Here is a 20,305-nt window from a genome sequence, read left to right on the forward strand (position 1 = left end):
CTCCTTCTCAAAAAAAAAAAAAAAATCAGAGCATATAAACTTAAAGGATTGTTTCAGATTGTACACTGAAAAAAATGAAAAAAAAAATTTTTTTTTTTTTTGAGACAGTCTCACTCTGTCACCCAGGCTGGAGTGCAGTGGCACGATCTTGGCTCACTTCAACCTCTGCCTCCTGGACCCAAGCTACTCTTGAGCCTCAGCTTCCTGAGCACTGGGATTACAGGCACACACCACCATGCCCAGCTAATTTTTGTGTGTTTTTTTTTTTTTCTTGAGATGGAGTCTTGCTTTATCGCCCAGGCTGGAGTGCAGTGGCGCCATCTCGGCTCACTGCAAGCTCCACCTCCCGGGTTCACACCATTCTCCTGCCTCAGCCTCCCAAGTAGCTGGGACTACAGGCGCCCGCCACCATGCCTGGCTAATTTTTTGTAGTTTTTAGTAGAGACGGGATTTCATCATGTTAGCCAGGATGGTCTCGATCTCCTGACCTTGTGATCCACCCGCCTTGGCCTCCCAAAGTGCTGGGATTACAGGCGTAAGCCACCGCGCCTGGCCTAATTTTTGTATTTGTAATAGAGACAGGGTTTCGCCACGTTGGCCAGGCTGATCTCGAACTCTTGGCCTCAAGTGATCCACCCACCTTAGCCTCCCAAAGTGCTAGGATTACAGGCATGAGCCACCGCACTCAGCCTAAGGGAATTTTTTTTTTTTGAGATGGAGTCTCACTATCACCCAGGCTGCTGGAGTGCAATGGCGTGGTCTCGGCTCACTGCAACCTCTGCCTCCCAGGTTCAAGTGATTCATTGTGTCGGCAGGCTGGTCTTGATTTGTTGACCTTGTGATCCACCCGCCTCCACCTACCAAAGTGCTAGGATTTACAGACGTGAGCCACTGCACCCGGCTGGGAATTTTTTTTATTTTAGTTTTTAATTTTTGTGAGTATATAGGTGTATATATTAAAATTAAGTCAATTTCATGTGAATAAGTAAAAGGTATAAGTCAGTGACTCTGAATGGAGGTGGAGGGAAGAGGAGGAGAGAATTCCTTCCAGAGATAATCACATCAGAACTGGATGAAAAGGTCAGTGCTTTTTCAAATTATAAAATTATACTTTCTGAACCTTTTCTTTCTTTTTTGAGAAGGAGTTTCGCTCTTGTTGCCCAGGCTGGAGTACAATGGCGCAATCTTGGCTCACTGCAACCTCCACCTCCCAGGTTCAAGCAGTTCTCCTGCCTCAGCCTCCCGAGTAGCTGGGATTACAGGCATGAGCCATCACGCCCAGCTAATTTTGTATTTTTAGTAGTGACGGGGTTTCTCCATGTTGGTCAGGATGGTCTCGATCTCTTGACCTCGTGATCCACCTGCCCTGGCTTCCCAAAGTCCTAGGATTATAGGCATGGGCCACCGTGCCTGGCCTTTTTTCTTTCTTTTTTTTTTTTTTTTGAGACAGAGTCTCCCTCTGTTGCCAGGCTGGAGTGCGCTGGCGCAATCTCGGCTCACTGCAATCTCTCCTCCCAGGCTGGAGTGCGCTGGCGCAATCTCGGCTCACTGCAATCTCTGCCTCCCAGGCTGGAGTGCGCTGGCGCAATCTTGGCTCACTGCAATCTCTGCCTCCCAGGTTCAAGTGATTCTCCTGCCTCAGCCTCCCATGTAGCTGGGACTACAGGCGCCCGCCACCACGCCTGGCTAATTTTTTGTATTCTTAGTAGGGACGGGGTTTTACCATGTTGGCCAGGGTGGTCTCAATCTCTTGACCTCGTGATCCACCTGCCTCAGCCTCCCAAAGTGCTGGGATTACAGGGGTGAGCCACTGCGCCTGGCCCTCTTCTTTTCTTTCTTTTCTCTTTCTCTCTCACTGTGTCACCCAGACTGCAGTGCAGTGGCCAAATCATAGCTTCAGGTTATGATCATAACCTGGAGCTTCTGAGCTCGAGCAATCCTCCCATCTCAGCCTCCTGAGTAGCTGGGTAGTACAGGACCATCATCACACTTGGTTATTTTTTTTATATTTTTATACAGACGAGGTCTCACTATGTTGCCCAAGCTGTCCTGGAAGTCCTGAAGTGATCCTCCCACCTCGACCTCCCAAAGTGCTGGGATTACAGGTGTGAGCCACAATGCCCAGCCAAAACCTTGATTTTTCTGTCGCCTCCTCCGCTGCATCCTGAGAATCACTGCTGTAATAGACTACTGAAGAGAGTATGTTGAAAATGTTCCCATTTGGTAAGAAATAATTCAAACTACATTCACGTGATTATGGTCTCTAAACTAATATGACCTAGGAAAGAGACCCTAGTGACATTATGTTAACCATTTCTTTTTTTTTTTTTTGAGATGGAGTCTCGCTCTGTCACCCAGGCTGGAGTGCAGTGGCCGGATCTCAGCTCACTGCAAGCTCCGCCTCCCGGGTTCACGCCATTCTCCTGCCTCAGCCTCCCGAGTAGCTGGGACTACAGGCGCCCGCCACCTCGCCCGACTAGTTTTTTGTATTTTTTAGTAGAGACGGGGTTTCACCATGTTAGCCAGGATGGTCTCGATCTCCTGACCTCGTGATCCGCCCGTCTCGGCCTCCCAAAGTGCTGGGATTACAGGCTTGAGCCACCGCGCCCGGCCTAACCATTTCTTAAGGACCTTAAAACCCTAGTGACATTATGTTAACCATTTCTTAAGGCCCTTAACCAATTGTGCTGCTGTGACCACAAAAGCCATGTAATGTTGGGTGACCTGAATATTAATTAACACAGTATTATAAAATCCTCTGCTTCTGTCCTTTGAAAAAGCATCACAGGGCTGCGAGTGGTGGCTCAGGCCTGTAATCCCAGCACTTTGGGAGGCCAAGACAGGTGGATCACCTGAGGTCAGGAGTTTGAGACTGGCCTGGTCAACATGGTGACACCCCATCTCTACTAAAAGTACAAAAATTAGCTAGGCGTGGTGGCAGGCACCTGTAATCCCAGCCACTTGGGAGGCTGAGGCAGAAGAATCACTTGAACCCGGGAGGTGGAGGTTACAGTGTGCTGAGATCGCAGCATTGCACTCCAGTCTGGGTGACAAGAGCAAAACTCAATCTCAAAGAAAAAAAAAAAAAAGAAAAAAGAAAAAGCATCACAGGCCAGGCACAATGGCTCATGCCTACAATCCTATCACTTTGAGAGGCCAAGGCAGGTGGATCACTAGAGCCCAGGAGTTCAAGACCAGCCTGGGCTACATGGTGAAATCCCATCACTTAAAGAAAAGGAAAAGGAAGGGGGAAGGGGAAAGAAAAGAAATGATATGAATAATTTATTCATATCATTTATTTATATCATCTTATTTATATAAATAAATAAATTTCAGCATCACAGAAATCTGAACCCATACCCCACAATTAAGAACCAGTGGTTATTTTACACACCAGGAAACTAAGATCCAGAGAGGTTAAAATGACTTATTAAAGATGATGAGAGCCTGGGCGTGGTGGCTCACGCCTGTAATCCCAGCACTTTGGGAGGCCAAGGCGGGTGGATCATCTGAGGTCAGGAGTTCCACACCAGCCTGGCCAACATGGCGAAACCTCGTCTCAGAACACAGAAATTAGCCGGGTGTGATGGCATGCACCTGTAATCCCAGCTACCCAGGAGGCTGGAGCAGGAGAATTGCTGGAACCTAGGAGGCAGAGGCTACAGTGAGCCAAGATCGTGCCACTGCACTCCAACCTGGGCAACAGAGCAAGACTCCATCCCCACCCAAAAAAAAAAAAAAAAAAAAGACGATGAGATAGTTATTGGTGGATCCAGGCATCAGATCTCCCAAATTCCAATCAAATGCTCTTAACAACTATTTTGGAAACCATTAATTCCTATTTTTAGTATTCAGTTTTTATCCAGTGTGTAGTTCTGGTCATCACAACTTTAAAAAAGTAATAAAAGTGTCTAAAGAGAAACAAATGAGATAAAAGGATAAAGGATACATTGTCTTATTTATTTATATCCCAACTTATTACAAGAAGGCTTACAAAGATGCAGATATTATAGTAATATAAAAGGATTAAAACTTAGAAAAATGAGAATAAGGAAAGAAAAGTAGAAAAGGAGGACAGAACCAAGAACATGACTAGCATACAAAATACATAAACACTTGCTGAAGGTAGGCCACAAATTGGGCTCTAAATGGTCTACTATCAGTACAAACAGAAAAATACAATGAGTTGAATATTTAGTGTCCTTAAGGTAAAAACCAAACAGCAATTAGGAAAACTGGGTCCAGAGAAAATTTCTCCCATGCATTCTTAAATAGAACATTATGAACTGTTATGATAGACACCCTTTACAGTATCCACAGCAATTAAATTTATTTTATTTTTTTCCTGAGACAGGATCTCACTCTTGCTCAGGCTGGATGCAGTGGCACGATCTTTACTCACTGCAACCTCCACCTCCTGGGTTCAAGCAATTCTTCCCCCTCAGCCTCCTGAGTAGCTGGGACTACCACGTGCGCCACTATGACCGGCTAATTTTTGTATTTTTTTGGTAGAGACAGGGTTTCACCATGTTGGCCAGGCTGGTCTCGAACTCCTGACCTCAGATGATCCGCCTACCTCAGCCTCCCAAAGTGCTGGGATTACAGGTGTGAGCCAACACACCTGGCCAGCAATTAAATTTCATAGAGATTTTCATATGGATTACCAAAGTCCAATCCAGAAAAAGCAATTCTGCAGAGGCCAATAAAATGCCAGCTATGCATAGGGAAATCTGGTTTAATCTAGAGACAGAATTAATAAACAGAACTACAGAGTACTCTCCAGACTGTCTTTTGTCTAGAGAGATTAGATATAACTGAGTAATATGGTCTAGATTAAAACTTACTTTCCCCTCAAGTCTCAGGACAAAATGAAAATTGTGAATAGTTAAAGAAAATGAAAAGAAGTCATAAAGGCCCAAACTGTATATTAAGGTCCAGATGATTTTCCTTACTGAAGGAAAAGGTTATTGAGATATGTCTCTAACCTTAAATCTTTTCTTTTTTTTTTTTGAGACAGAGTCTACCTCTGTCGCCCAGGAGTGCAATGGCACAATCTCAGCTCACTGCAACCTTGGTCTCCGGGGTTCAAGCAATTCTCCTGCCTCAGCCTTCTGAGTAGCTGGGACTATAGGTGTGCAACACCATGCCCAGCTAGTTTTTGTATTTTTTAGTAGAGACAAGGTTTCACCATGTTGGCCACACTGGTCTCAAACTCTTGACCTCAACTGATCTGCCCACCTTGGCCTCCCAAATAACCTTAAATCTTAAGGTTGATGCGTTCCTCTTAATCTCTTGGTTTGCCCATCAGAAACTGAATCATGGGCTGACTAGGATAAATTATCAGTTTAATAATCCTGTGCTTTTCAAAGAAGTTTTATTTTGGATAACTGTTCTAATTAGAGACCTAGAGAAGACATTTAAGACATTTAACCCATTTAACCCACCCATGTTTCAGTTTCTATTTTCTTCCTCACTAGATTATTTTATTCACTCAGCTCACTGCAAGCTCCGCCTCCCGGGTTTACACCATTCTCCTGCCTCAGCCTCCTGAGTAGCTGGGACTACAGGCGCCCGCCACCTCACCCGGCTAGATTTTGTATTTTTTAGTAGAGATAGGGTTTCACTGTGTTAGCCAGGATGGTCTTGATCTCCTGACCTCGTGATCCGCCTGTCTCGGCCTCCCAAAGTGCTGGGATTACAGGTTTGAGCCACCGCACCCGGCCCACTTTTTAATTTTTAAAAATTAGATTTATTGCACACTGGCCTCAAGCTCCCAGACTATATTTTTTAGCTGCATTATTTAGGGGTTGAAATGCCAGCTTTTAAGACTTTTGAAAAATTCACAGGCCGGGTGTGGAGGCTCATGCCTGTGAAGGTTGCAGTGAGCTGAGATCATGCCACTGCACTCCAACCTGGGTGACAAGAGTGAGACCCTATCTCAAAAAAAAAAAAAGTGGGGGGGGCCTGGTGCAGTGGTTCACACCTGTAATTCCAGCACTTTGGGAGGCCGAGGCAGGCCGATCACTTGAGGTCAGGAGTTTGAGATCAGCCTGGCCAACATGGTGAAGCCCTATCTCTACTAAAAAATACAAAAATTAGCTGGGCATAATGGTGTGCACCTGTAATCCCAGCTACTCGGGAGGATGAGGCATGAAAATCACTTGAACCCGGGAGGCGGAGGTTGCAGTGAACTGAGATTGTGCCACTGCACTCCAGCCTGAGCAACAGAGTGAGACTCTGTCTCAAAAAAAAAAAAAAAAAAAATTCATATTGCTTCTGACAAGCCTATTAAACACATCAATAGCACCCTGGGAACCCATGAAGTATTATTATTGCTCAAGAAAGGAAACAAGCGGAAGCAGCCCTGGCTGACAGCCTGAGGGTAAGAGCACTGGAGAAGTAAAGAAAAGGAAAAGGTCACCACTCTGATCTGAGATGTTGAATTGAGAGGTAGGTTGTATGATAGGGAAGGAATAGGGCCAGCTGTGGCTGCCAGTAGCAAAATGTTCAAGGTTGGAACTCTGGTCTAAAGCCTAGGAGAACAGAACAGTAAGAGGCTACAAAATAAAAACAAACTGGATTATCAAGGTGGTCATACTGAGTGGGCAGTGATGGAGATCTTCAGGCTCCCAACCAGGCCCCAATTTACAGTAGAGGGGCTCAAGCAGGGATAGGGTAGAGCAGGAAGGACTCCAGATCACAGTCAAAGTCATCGAAGGGCATGGTCTCTGCTGAACTGGGCTGCGTAGCTTGTGTCTCCGTGACAAAGTTCACTGGCTGCTTCTGCAGGAGCTCTGGGTCAAAGGCCACACCCCGAAAGAAAGGGTGGACCTGGAAGTGATGCAGATAACGTAGACGATGGAGGGGGTTCTGGCATAAGAGCTGAAGGAAAATAGAGCATGAAGGATGATGACTAGGACAGGAAAGGCCTGAACAGAAAGGATGGAAAAGAAGACAGAAGTTCGTGGAGCTGTGGAGGGTAGGAATAAGAACCCTGAAGAGTACATGATTTGTAAAAGAGGGAGAAATAGAGGCTAATTTGGGGCAAAGGTGGGAATAAGGAGCTGTACTTGTGAGTTTTCAGATGAGTGTACAGTGCTCCACTCTCTCAGAAGGGACCTCTCTGTTCTAGATGGGGAGGAGATTTGGGGGACCAGGAACTTAGGAATGTGACTCAGTATAGCTTAGATGCAAGTAGTTAGGTAGTTAAGTAAAAGTTGGAGCCCCCCCAAAAAAATTAATGAGAGGAATGGGGAAACATCACTTTAATGAAGGCAGGAGAGCATGAATGGTTTGGTAGCCAAGAAGGAAAGCAGTGCTCATCCTTACCTCATGGAGCAGGAGTGAGAGGCCCTGGTTAAGAGAAGCTGGGATCTCAGAGTCACTGTGGGTCACACTTGCCAACATGGCCACATGATCTCTCTCTGCAGCCACTGGAAACTGAGTTAAGAGGTAAGGAGTGGGGGTGGGGGTAGGGGTTCCTGCCTTAGTAGGAATAAGACAAGATTTCCTAAGGTCTTCCTTCTTCCCACCACAAGGCAAAGCTCTTCTCTGCCCAAAACTAGTATTCTCTCACCTTTCCTGTTGCCAGAGAGAAAAGCAAGACACCCAGGGACCACCAATCAGCGGCATGGTTGTAAGGTCCTCCACTTAGGACCTCTGGGGCTACAGATTTCAAAGACACTTGTCACTGACATCCTTTAGCTATCCTCCTGCCCAATGCTTACCCATCAGCTTTAACCTCTCTCACCCATGTACTGAAGAGTGCCACAGACAGTGTAGGCTCGAGCTCCCTGGGGCAGGTGGCGGGACAGACCGAAGTCTGTCAGTTTCAGATGGCCTATGAAAGAAGGTAAGGCAACTGCATCGCTGTTCCACCCCTTGTCAGCCATGATTTATTCCCAAAGTACCTCTCATCCTGGAGCTAGGGAAGGAAAAATACTTACCTCGTTCATCTAGAAGAATATTCTCCATCTGAAAGATCACAGGTAAGAAGTAATTCTTCCTCTTCCTTTCAACTCTTTCATCATGTATACACCCCAGCTGAAGGTTATGCCCTACTCAACACTCAAATCTATACTCGGAGAGCCCTTGCCCAAATACTTGGCACCCATGGGGGCCCCAATGTCTATAGTTCTCCACTCCCTAACTTCTTAGACTTATTGGGACTTCTTATTGAGACTCTTTCTCAGACAAAGGGAAAAAAGCACTTAACTCTACCTTCACATCTCGGTGCATGATGCCCAAGTCATGGAGATAACCTGTGGATAACAAGTATGGGCGTGCTGCAGCTTTTCTGTCCTTTCCAGTTTCCCTAGTAGCCCTCATCCCATCCCTCTCCTATTCTTTGACCTCCATTATTATTATTAATTCTTTTCTTTTTTTTTTTTTTTGAGACGGAGTCTCGCTCTGTCGCCCAGGCTGGAGTGCAGTGGCCGGACCTCAGCTCACTGCAAGCTCTGCCTCCCAGGTTTATGCTATTCTCCTGCCTCAGCCTCCAGAGTAGCTGGGACTACAGGCGCCCGCCACTGCGCCCGGCTAGATTTTTTTGTATTTTTTTTAGTAGAGACAGGGTTTCACCATGTTAGCCAGGATGGTCTCGATCTCCTGACCTCGTGATCCACCCGTCTCGGCCTCCCAAAGTGCTGGGATTACAGGCTTGAGCCACCGCGCCCGGCCTATTAATATTAATTCTTTACTCTCCTTCTTCCCAACTTAAGTCTTCCCTCCCCATTTCCTTTACCACTGTTTCACTTACACAGTACCAGGACCAACTCGGCAGCAAAGAGACGGATGGAAGCCTCAGGAAAGCAGCCAACAGCCGACCAAAGGGAGTACAGATCTGTGCTGCAGTAGCTACACACTGCAAAGCCAGTGTGGAGCTACATACATTGCCAGAAGTCTAGGCAATGTTTGGGAGCTGCAATGCCTGGGCTCAAGGCATTGTAGGCCTCCTGCCCAAAATGATACCACCTGCTGTTCCCCCTCCCTTTAGGATAGAGAGGTGCCATGAGAAGGGGGACAGAGCAAAGGCAGAATAAGCCAAAGAGGTAATCTCAGGTGGGGATATAGCACAAGGACCCTGGGGGATGAGGAGAGAGTCCATTCACTCACTAATGAAAAGGTGCCGTTTTCCCTGCCAGCTGTCCCCCAAGCTGTGTACAAAGGGATGGTTGATCTGTCGCTAGGGACAAAGAAAACAGGAAGTTAGGGAGGAACATGGTCATTGAGAATAAAGGCAGTCGAGAAATCAGGTTTTACCCAGATGCGCAGAGGGGGAACTGCTGCCTCATCTCTCAGTTCAGAGGAACTCAATAATTGGAACTATCTGGTAATCCTAGAACCAGCAAATACTAAGGAATACACTGGGACATGCTTAAGAGATTTCCCTGGTAGGAAAACTGTGTTGAGAGCTGATAGATACTTTTCCCAGGATCTACTTTAGTGTCAAACTAGGCTGAAGCAGATGGAGGAGGCAGAACCAGGAAAAGAAGGTGGTCGAGAAAGGTATTTCCCTACCTGTGGCCTAGCTCTTCCCACAATCCTTTCTAGGACTCTGTGCATACCTGGATGCTAACCTCCTCTTTGCACTGCCTCACAGTGTCCCTCTGTAGGACCTTTACCTTGGGCACCACCTATAAAAGGAGAGTAGTGATGACTCAGAGAATAGTGCTATTGAATTGTTTACTCCTCCCAACCTCTCTGGAATCAAGATTGGAAACAGACACTGGAGAATAATATGGTACCTAAGCCCCTACCTTCACTGCAAATATAGCTTTCTGGGTGCAATCTAGCACCTTGAGGACAGTTCCAAAGGAGCCTTTAGCCACAAGGCCTAAAATCTGTACAGAGAAATGGAGAACAGGCCAGTTGAGACTGGTCATTTCCAACTTCTCCCAAAGACTGAGACCCCACTCAGGGATTCCACTGACTTACCTTCAGCTGCTGCTGCCCCCTAATGGGCCTAATGGGAAACTCTGGTAGAAAGAGGTTGATGAACTGAGGCACTGGCCACTCTGGCAGAGGCTTCAGTAGTGGGGCTGGCTTTAGGGACTCCCGGTGCAGATAGTGATGCCCCCGTAGTTCCCAGAGTTCTTCCAGATCTGACCTGATGGTTCCCACATCTGACCAGAGGCTCTTCCAGCCTCGGGCCCAGGGACCCCGGATGTTGCCACCCTGCTGAGAACCAAGGGAGCCACTCTAAACTTTCTGCTCCTGAGGCATAGCAGGTTCCACCCATCTTACTAGGCACTCCCTCCCCTTAAGTCTCAACCCTTAGAGGTACATTTTTGAGCATAAGGCAAAATTCCCATTACCCTTGCTTTGTGCTAAGCCCTGGATTTCCTGGACACAATTCAAATCCTCTAGGAAAATAATTGTTGGACATTTTCACCATGATACATTAATATAGCCTGCACCTCAGTATTGGGCTGTGATGATTTCATAGTACAGCCTCCCTGCCCCACCCCCACATTGGGTAATCACTGCCATGCTCCTAACCAGGAACTTCCCAGGGCTCAAGCCCATGTCTCCCTCTCCTCCCCTCAGTAGGCTGCCAGAGCCCCACAGCCTACCTTGTGAGGAACAGTCACCCGGGTGTGTTGCCCCTGCCGACAGTTTACTGCTCCCATCCCCAGCCTCTGCCTCCTCTCTCTGCTAAATCTGCTGTCCCAGTTACATAAGCAATTCCTCTCCCTGATGCTGCATGACATGAGCCCCGCCTCTTCCAGTGTGCAGAAACCCATCAGCATGGGGCCAGAGTCACACTAGGACTAGAAATTTCTGTGATACAGCTTCAGGGCAGAGAAGGGGCCACCCTCAGAGTGGCAGCTGCAGGATGTCTTGGGTTGATGAGGGAGGGATACAGATTGAATGCAGGCACTCAACACACACACAAAAAATGAGCATCAAATTTAAAATATTTTTTTTTTCTCTTTAAATCATTTTGCCATTCTCCAGGGCATATCCTAGGGGGAAGGGTAGGGGACCCATGGCCAGCCCTGGCTCCTACTGCCATCCTCCCAAGTCAACTTAGCACAGAGACTGGGGAGGAGTTGATCGCCGCTCAGAACACCAACACCTCTTTCATACATGGCAGTGGAGTGAGGATCAGAGGATCAGCCCCCTCCCCTGTTTTCTGGCACAGAGGGAGGACAGTTACACTTAGAAATATATATAATATATATATATATGTTTATAAAAATTTATCACACTTGATCAGGACTATCCCCCTACCCTTTCACTTGACCCCAAGGAATAGGGTCCTGCCCTAGGCCCGTTCCCTGGGTCTTGCTCTCTTGTTCTCTCTCTGGCCCTGAACCTGATCAGCGTGAGATGGAACTCAGCATTACTGTCCACCATGCCCGGCAGTGAACAGGGCAGGTGGTGAACAGCAATGCCTATGGGCTCTGACACCCACAAATCCTGGTGGATAAAGGGAAGCCCCTCCCACCCCACAAGTCCCTGGAGCCTAAGCCAGAGTCAGATCCTGTACTGCAGCCACTCGAATCGCCAAATCATTTGCGCCTGCCAAAGATGGACTTCTTGCCAGGGTTCTTGTCGCCCATGCTTAAACCAATGAGGAGCCGGGCTTTCTCCTCCTCTTCCTGCTGTTGCATGTTCAGGTCCGATTTAGTTTCTAGCTTTCCCCGGACCTCAGAGCCTGTTGCAGGCTTCAGTCTTAGCTTCTCTTTGATTACCTGGCAGATTGGAGAGGAGTAAAGGAAAAGGTAAACATTAGTGGGCAGGCAGAATAAATCAAAATGAACCAAGACAATAAAGATTTATTAAATACATCCAAGGCATAATGGGGCAATTCACATACAATGGTCTCTGCTTTCAAGAAGCTTACAGTCTAATTATAACCCCTTCTAAACTTTAGGTTGTGTTAGCTCTCAGTTCCCTAAAATCAATGGTGATATATGAAACACTCAGTAAACATTGAATTTAATAATCTGAGTGAGGTCATGGAGAGGGCAGGCATAGAAGTCACTCACCTCATGCACCTGCCCTTTCCCAAGGATATTTATTCATGGATTCTAAAATGAAAGGCTCTCGAAAAGAGGATCTGCCTGCCAGCCCCGTTAACCAAACAGCCATGAGCCCTGGCGGGATACCTGGGCAACCAGGGCTTTGCGGCTGTCCCTTTTGACAGCCATGGCAAAGTCTAGCCATGTCCATGTGTTGTTGTGGTACTCCAGACAGGGCAGCACCAGGTTAAGGTCACCCCAGTCCACACTGTTCTTCTCACCCTGTAAGAGGAGGGGGAGGGGAAAGAAAAAAGAAGGGTGGGGAATACATCAGCTGCCATTTTGAGTCCAAGCCAGTCACTTGAGCGCAAGGCCTACAATAGTAACCTATAGATACTGGTTTCCCCTTAATCTCAGTCTCGTAATGGTGCTGACTCTTGAGGGGAGCAGAGGGAACAGCAGATATATCACCCACAGCTCAGCGTCACACACAACCTAGCTGTCTCCCTGTCTAGAATCTGTGATCTTATCTGGTTCCCTGCCCACCCTGTTCTACAAAGTACTTGAAAGGTGCAGACCTTGTAGCTGACACACAGTGGAACCTGTGGAATCTTTATGTAGATGAAGGAGTTGTTCATGGCAGCTCGCTCTTTCATCTTGTCAATGTCATCCACAGGGTGCTAAGAAAGGCAGGCAAAGAGTATGAGCCCTGAATCCATCAGAAGAAACTCAGGACCCCAAACATCTCCCTCTTCTTTTATCCCTAGAATGGACTCAGAGGAAACCGAAGAAATCCCAAACCACACCAAACAGGACCTCAGGACTCTCCCATTTTTCTATCAGGGGCATGTTTGGTACCTCCGGAGATTTGCGAAATGACCTTCTGACCCCAGAACTCCGAGTCAAACCCTGTGCCACACCCTTCCCAGAGCCCAGTGGTACTGCATCATCTGTTGCAATCAGCTGCCGAGGCTTCACCACTGGTATTCCTATGAAAAAGCAAGTGCACCAGCTGTCATCCATCCTCATTCTGAAGTCTCAGCTGTCTTTGGAACTGCTACCCTATTCTTCTGGGGCTCCACCATAGAAGTTCTCACCAGTAGTCACCAGTTTGGACTTATCCTCTTCATCACCAACTTCATCATCTTCCACACTTCGGCCAGGAAAGAAAAAGCCCATCATTCTATGGAAGAACTGGTGTGTCAGCTGGATGGTGAGAGGCACCACATTTACCTAAAAAGGAGAAAGATTCAAGAAGTAATTAAGCTCAGACACATCATCAGTTTACCTACTCCTAATATCGTGTAACACACAGCTGGCTTTTGAATGTCCTTTGTTCCCAGGTCCCCAAGGGACTGCTTACTAACCTCAAAATGCTCCTTAACAGAGATACCGCCAACAGGGGGCCGAACTTTGCTGAAGAGGCGGAGAGCTAGCTGTCGCCCAGACTGGCAGGGGCTCTGGGGCCGCAGTACTACCTGTAGGATAGAGAGTAAACAACAGCCCAACCCAATGTCCTTCCTGCCATAAAGCAATCCCCAAATCCTCTGCAGAATGAGAGGAGAAGCAATGGTACTGCTAAGCTGGGCAAGCTTTCACCCTCTCAGATCACCACATTGTTTTCCATAGTGGATTTATATTGAACGGCCGTTATAAATGCCCTGTGCTAAAAATATGCAAATGGACTAGGAATGGGAAAAAAAGACTTGCCTTATAGACAGCATTGGGGAGGAGGTTGTTCATAGTAAACCAGCCCAACTCCAGAAGATGTTCTGCTGTGTCATCAGATTTATTCACCTATAAAGACAGTTTTGCCCCATCTACTATAATAAACCTTTCTCAGAAGTCTACTAGACAACTGCTATGTATCCAGTTTGTTTCAGGCTCTACATATGCCTAATCCCAACCTTGATATCTCCTTCAAACTCATACAGTCAAAATTCTTTAATCCAGTGTGTCTCATGGGCACTACTGTCCAGGACACTAAATGCTAGTACTATCTAGCCATTGTGACATTAAAAAATGTTCTAATTCATTTCCAAATGCCCCTTCTAGGAGAAAGTAATAAATAATACTGCCTTCTTTACATCAATGGCAGAAAAGCTGAATGTCAGTATTAGAATATTCTATTCCAAGCTGGACATGAAAGATTATTTGCCTCTGGACCATACTTCTAGGGATCATCTTCTTACTCAACAAGAGAAGCATTTGATCAAACTCATCTGTATCTGTATCTCATTTTATTTTTTTTGAGACAGGGTCTCACTCTGTTGCCCAGGCTGAAGTGCAGTGGCACAATCTTGGCTTACTGCAACATCCATCTCCTGGGTTCAAGCGATTCTCCTGCTTTAGCCTCCTGAGTAGCTGGAATTACAGGCACACACCACCACACCCAACTAACTTTCGTTTTTTTTTTTTTCAGATGGAGTCTCGCTCTGTCACCAGGCTGAAGTGCAGTGGCATGATCTTGGCTCACTGCAACATCCACCTCCCAGGTTCAAACGATTCTCCTGCCTCAGCCTCCCGAGTAGCTGGGACCACAGGGGTGCACCACCACGCCTGGCTAATTTTTGTATTATTAGTAGAGATGGGGTTTCACCGTGTTGGCTGGTCTTCAACTCCTGACCTCAGGTGATGCACCTGCCTCGGCCTTCCAGAGTGCTGGGATTATAGGTGTGAGCCACCATGCCCAGCCTATCATATATGTTTTTAATTATTATTTTCTTTTTCAGAGACAGGGTCTCACTCTGTTGCCCAGGCTGGAGTGCAGTGGTGTGATCACAGCTCACTGCAGGCTCGAACTCCAGGGCTCAAGCAATCCTCCTGCCTCAGCCTACCAAGTAGCTGGGGCCACAGGTATGCACCATGATGCCCAGCTAATTTTTAAAATTTTTGTTGAACTCTTGACTTTAAGCAATCCTCCCACCTCAGCCTCCCAGAGTTATGGGATTACAGGCATGAACCACCACACATGGCCTGTATCATTTTTTAAAAAATATTTTATTTCTTTGTTTATTGTTACTTTCCCCTATGGCATCAGAGCTGTATGTGTATCATTCATTATAAACAGATGTGTCAAAGGAAGCTCTGCTCATGTTTCCAATCATACTATCATTAATAATCACATAATAATTAGCCCCTTTTTATTTCTCTTTTATGAGTTAGACTCCTAAGCTAGGTCAGTGTTTCTCAATACAGCTGCCTTTGTGTGACCATATACCCCAGATACCTTGCTGTAGAGGAACCTCTGCAGTTCTAATTCAGCAATTCCCAGCTGTCCATCTTCCTCTGTCAGGCGCCACCGTGCCTGAGCAAAGTAAAACTCAGTGCGACGGACCACACTCACATCTTCTTGCTGCTTTCGCAGCTCCATCTTGTTAGCCCGCTGCAGCTGGAAATCCTTAAAACACCTGTAAGTGGACAGGGGAGCCAAAGCCAGTAAGGGAAATAGCACATGGGTAGGGGGTGGGATAGAATGCTCTAGAATGATGCAGGAGGTAAACTCAGAAATTAACCTATTCTGGGTTAGCCAGTCTCTAAATTTTTTTTTTTTTTTTTTTTTTGAGACAAAGAGTCTCACTCTGTCACCCAGGGCTGGAGGCAGTGACTGGATCTTGGCTCACTGCAAGCTTCCGCCTCCTGCGTTTACGCCATTCTCCTGCCTCCAGCTCCCGCGTAGCTGGGTCCTTACAGGCCGGCCCGCACCTCGGCCCGGCTAGTTTTTTGTATTTTTAGTAGAGAACGGGGTTTCACCGGGTTAGCCAAGATGTTCTCGAATCTCCTGACCTCGTGATCCGCCCGTGCGGCCTCCCAAGAGTGCTTGGGATTACAGGCTTGAGCCACCCACGCCCGCCTCTAAATTTTTTTACTGAATTTATTGCTGCTGACATTCTAGGTCATAGAAGCACAAATCCCAACTTTCAGCTCTATAGTTTCTTGATAAAATAGTGTCTTCCCACTAATAATTCCTACGATTTTATCTGCAATTGTATGCTGATCAACTTCAAGATATTTTCATATATCTATGTCAGGTTCATTAAAAAAAAAAAGATCTTTTCAGTTCAGATGCACAGTATCAAGCCCACCCAGTGATCTTTCAGCTGGGTGTGGTAATCCCAGCTCACGCCTGTAATCCCAGCACTTTGGGAGGCCAAGGCAGAAGGACTACTTGAGCCCAGGTGTTCCAGACCAGCCTGGTCAAAATAGTGAGACCACCTTGTCTCTAAAAAAAAAAAAAAAAGTGATCCTTCCCAACTACCCTTTTGCTTATTCAGGAAGAGATGTCTGAACCTACTCCTACATCAGCCTTTGATAATGCACACTAGACCTCAAGAAAGAGAACTGCCTGTAGCTGGGGCACTGGAAAAGGGCAAGGAAAGAATGCTGGGGCACCTGATGAGGATATTCAGTTCTTCACTTTCCAGCTGCAGGTTGGCCTTCTCCTGGTTTAGCTGCAACTGAAGCTTCTGGTTCAGGTCAAGCAGATTCTCATTCTTGCTGTCATCCTGCAAAGACTAGGGAACCAGGATAGAAACTGAGAGATTACCCTCGTTCTAGGAGACTTCCTGGTCCTCGAACTATCTATCTGCAGTGACTACCTTCATGATAGAATACATCTGCTTCTCAAGCTGTCGTATTTGGGCCACATGCTGCCGCACAGCCTCCTGCAAATGCAGTATGCTGCTGCGTTGCTCCTCTGGATTGCTAGAGATCTCAAGCTGGAACCTGACCCGTTGCTTCTTCTCACTATGCTCCTAAAGGAATGGAAAGGGAAAGGAATACAATTTTTAAGTAGACAAGTCTTGTAAGTAAAGTGAAATAGACAAAGGAGAAAGAAATGGGGGGGTCTCTTCTAGAAAGCTAACCTTTATCTGTCACTGTTAATAGCAACAGTAGTAGGTCAATGCAGAAAATTTGGCAATGTGGATTTCACAATAAGTCAGGCCCAACAGGATGGGGATGGAGGTGGAAGCAGGGAATAGTAAATGTTTTTAGAGGTGTCCAGGTGACTGAGTAGAGAAATAACTAGGAGAAAACAATCAGGCAAACAAGCCCTACAGTCTGAGAGACATTCAGGCCTTTCTTAAATAAGTGGAATTTCAGTGGTCACTGCTGACTAAAAGAATGTATCAACCACAAGGCCCTTTTTCAGTGTAAAGCATGGCTTTTCTTACAGAAACCCAAATAAAACACAAAGTCTGGGTGTTCCTGTGAGGCTAACCAGCATTCTACAAGGGCCCATGCTCACCTTCCGCTTAGGTTCTACGTGGAGCAGCAGGTTGTTGACAATGTCCAGGATCATGGCATACTGAGCTGGGTTGGTGGAAATTTCCAGCTCATGGTGGATAAGGGTGAAGGTATCCACAGCCCCTAGATAATTGTTAGCAGCTAAATAAAAAGCTCAAGTTTCTACCTAAATATCTACTCCATCTCTTAACCCACATTTGGAACCACCCTACTAGTCAACCCCACAGAAAGGGTGAGAGGTGCTCATGGGCAGAAACATGTTTATTTCAGAATCATAAACAATGCCCATTCATCCCAGCTCCCTCTAAGAATAGAGGTTATTTTCTCATAGCAGAACCTACAAAAAGCAGAGCAAAGTGAAATATTAATGCCAGTGCACAGTGGACTTTTAATAACTCTACTGTCTCAGCATCACCAAGGAAATAACTACTTTACCAATTTCCCTAGTCCTCTACTAAAAGCCTTTCAAGCCCTGAATACCTTCTTGCTTCTTTAGGAGATCTTCCTTTTCCTGGTTCTCAAGAACTTCAGGTGGCTTAATCTGAGTTGCTAGTTCAGGATCAATGTCATGGCTGTAACTAATATAGTACATTCGGCAGCTGCAACGCGAAATGATCCGCTGGACTTGCTGGGCTTGTTGTGCCTCAGCTGGCTGGTTCCAATCTGGGAAGAGGTGGGAAAGAGATAAGAAAAAGACATTCTCAATAAAGGTAATGTGAGAGCCTCCCAGCTATGTCTTGGAAACTCCAGAAACACCACTTTCAACCTAGCCTAGCACAAAATGGTCCTACTACAGCATACATTGACGTTAAGAACAGGAAGGGAAATGAGGTCCCTTTGGGATGCACATCCATTCCTAATCATTTGATGCAGAGGAGGGGGAGGGCTGACCTGTGGTTGTGGTAACCATGCCGCCCACTGCCTGCCCACTCTCCATCAGCTCCTGCACAGAGTCCAAACTACGCTGCCGGTGCTCCTCGATATTCTTCACCTGAAGACAGAGATGCAGGCAACTTTAGCTCCTGGGGAAACAGTGGCTTGTCCTGGACAACTGGGTGACAGATCTCCATATTTCAAGTAGTTACACTTACTATCTAGATCTCCACTGCATGGAATAGCTTGAACCATCTCCCAGGATAGAGGACATACTTGTCTCCTTCTCTTGCCCCAGTTTACCCAAATTCTCCAACCCAACTGCGTTACATGCACACTTTGCCAGGCCTGCAGGTCTCGAGCCAGAAAAACAATGAGCAAGGTTCAAATCTAATCATGTCTTGGGCAAAATATCTCATTAAAAAAAAATTACTTTCCCACCCATTTTGGTATTTGTTCCATTTGTGTTCTTGCTGTTTTCTATCTTCAGATAGATAACCATTCTGACAATGTTGCCATGGGGGAAGGGAATTTAATTATTTTTAATCACTCTGCCAAGCTAAAGTCAGAGTGAATAACAGAATGAGTGAGATGAGAAGACCACAGCAGATGGTGGATCTGTCAAACCTCAAAAAAATACAGGAAAGGCCAGACCACAGTCCCTCGTACCTAAACCAAAGACGTTCCACTCTAACGCTAGTATCACAGCCTGAGGGGGGTGGGGGGCAAGGGGGAAGAGTTCACACGCAAAAGAAGGCATGCCTAAAAGCAGCAGAGGCGCAGAAAATGCCAGAAAGATCCAATAGCATGGGTAGTTAACAACTGTGCTTACCTCGTAAGACTACTGATAAAGAGCACTGCTTGCTTGAATGAACCACAGCTCTTATATATCAGCATGACTTCTCATACTACCAACAACCAGTCCCTTACTTGGCTTGACATCTGATCTTTTTTTTTTTTTGAGACGGAGTCTTGCTCTGTTGCCCAGGCTGAAGTGCAGTGGTGCGATCTCGGCTCACTGCAACCTCCACCTCCTGGGTTCAAGCAATTCTCTGCCTCAGCCTCCCGAGTAGCTGGAATTATAGGCGCCCACCACCACACCCGGTTAATTTTTGTATTTTTAGTAGAGACGCGGTTTCACCATCTTGGCCAGGGTAGTCTTGAACTCCTGACCTCATGATCCACTTGCCTCAGCCTCCCAAAGTGCTGGGATTATAGGCGTGAGCCACCGTGCTCAGCCTGACATCTGATCTAAATGTTCATTACCTCTTATTACACTTGAGGTTTCCTGGACTAAGCCCTAAGGTCCTTGATATAAGAAGCATCAGCCAGGGAGGTGAGAATAGGGATCAGTTTTATCCCCACTAAGAACTGCAAATGGATTTATCACTGTGGTCCTTATCAGATACAGCTAGATCCTGTAACTCACTTGGGGGTGTGCCATGCCCAAGGCAATGTGGGCACTTAACACCTGTTAAATAAGTAATAATGCACAATAATGACTAGGCATATCTCATAACCAATAGAGAGAAGTTACAGGGTAAAATATAATCTGGTTCAGTTTTACCAAGAAGCTGAAAAGCAAATTAACAACCATGCAATGCAAAGACAGGCTCCTTCCCTTATTTCTGCCAGCTGCTCACAATCTCACCATCTAACAAAAACATTATCTTGGCTGGGTGGGGCATAAGCCTGTAATCCCAACACTTTGGGAGGCTGAGGCGGGCGGATCAAGAGGTCAGGAGCTCAAGACCAGCCTAGCCAACATGGTGAAACCCCGTCTCTACTAAAGACACAAAAATTAGGCGGTCATGGTGGGGCGCGCCTGTAATCCCAGCTACTCAGGAGGCTGAGGCAGGAAAATGGCTTGAACCCGGGAGGCAAAGGTTGCAGTGAGCTGAGTTCATGCCACTGCACTCCAGCCTGAGCTACAGAGCAAGACTCTGTCTCAAAAAACAAACAAAACTACATTATCTTGCCACACACTTAAGACCTCCCCACACATACTGACTTAAAAAAAAAAAAAGAGTACTTTCCACCTGAATACATATATATACACACATATATATACACACATATATACATACATATATATACACATACATACATATATACATACATATATATACATACATACATATATACATATACATACATACATATACATACATACATATACATACATACATACATACATACTATACATACATATACAT

The 20,305-nt window shown here is 46.2% G+C and overlaps 2 protein-coding genes across 3 annotated transcripts in view; both read right to left on the reverse strand.

The window, feature by feature from the left end:
* Positions 1-6,160: 6,160 nt before the first annotated feature.
* Positions 6,161-10,801, reverse strand: RSKR (ribosomal protein S6 kinase related). Its single transcript, XM_017888873.1, has 12 exons — positions 10,575-10,801; positions 9,937-10,179; positions 9,759-9,842; positions 9,567-9,635; positions 9,115-9,184; positions 8,759-8,863; positions 8,221-8,261; positions 7,947-7,974; positions 7,751-7,840; positions 7,577-7,665; positions 7,330-7,440; positions 6,161-6,882 (listed from the first exon to the last, which is right to left on the reverse strand). The coding sequence occupies exons 1-12, from the start codon at positions 10,749-10,751 to the stop codon at positions 6,661-6,663; spliced, it is 1,329 nt and encodes a 442-aa protein (XP_017744362.1). The 5' UTR covers positions 10,752-10,801; the 3' UTR covers positions 6,161-6,660.
* Positions 10,802-10,901: 100 nt separating this feature from the next.
* BLTP2 (bridge-like lipid transfer protein family member 2) overlaps positions 10,902-20,305 on the reverse strand; it is a 32,763-nt gene continuing 23,359 nt past the window's right edge. For both annotated transcript variants that reach the window (XM_017888863.1, XM_017888864.1), the window contains 13 exons: positions 18,108-18,207; positions 17,697-17,879; positions 17,218-17,339; positions 16,568-16,723; positions 16,362-16,483; positions 15,199-15,379; positions 13,680-13,766; positions 13,337-13,447; positions 13,067-13,202; positions 12,828-12,958; positions 12,548-12,649; positions 12,117-12,251; positions 10,902-11,699 (listed from right to left, as the gene is read on the reverse strand). In XM_017888863.1, coding sequence (XP_017744352.1) covers positions 11,517-11,699; positions 12,117-12,251; positions 12,548-12,649; positions 12,828-12,958; positions 13,067-13,202; positions 13,337-13,447; positions 13,680-13,766; positions 15,199-15,379; positions 16,362-16,483; positions 16,568-16,723; positions 17,218-17,339; positions 17,697-17,879; positions 18,108-18,207 — 1,749 coding nt within the window. In that variant the 3' untranslated portion in view covers positions 10,902-11,516. The remainder of the gene's footprint in view (positions 11,700-12,116; positions 12,252-12,547; positions 12,650-12,827; positions 12,959-13,066; positions 13,203-13,336; positions 13,448-13,679; positions 13,767-15,198; positions 15,380-16,361; positions 16,484-16,567; positions 16,724-17,217; positions 17,340-17,696; positions 17,880-18,107; positions 18,208-20,305) is intronic.

The sequence above is a fragment of the Rhinopithecus bieti genome, unplaced genomic scaffold (genome assembly GCF_001698545.2).
Source record: "Rhinopithecus bieti isolate Rb0 unplaced genomic scaffold, ASM169854v2 scaffold_18477, whole genome shotgun sequence".
Classification (NCBI taxonomy): domain Eukaryota; kingdom Metazoa; phylum Chordata; class Mammalia; order Primates; family Cercopithecidae; genus Rhinopithecus; species Rhinopithecus bieti.

Coding starts and splice junctions, on each gene's coding strand:
- RSKR (XM_017888873.1), bottom strand. CDS start 10,751: ATGCTGATGGGTTTCTGCACACTGGAAGAGGCGGGGCTCATGTCATGC. Junction 8,864..9,114: donor AAAACGGCACCTTTTCATTA/GTGAGTGAATGG, acceptor CTGGCTTTGCAG/TGTGTAGCTACTGCAGCACA. Junction 7,441..7,576: donor TCTCTCTGGCAACAGGAAAG/GTGAGAGAATAC, acceptor CTCTTAACTCAG/TTTCCAGTGGCTGCAGAGAG.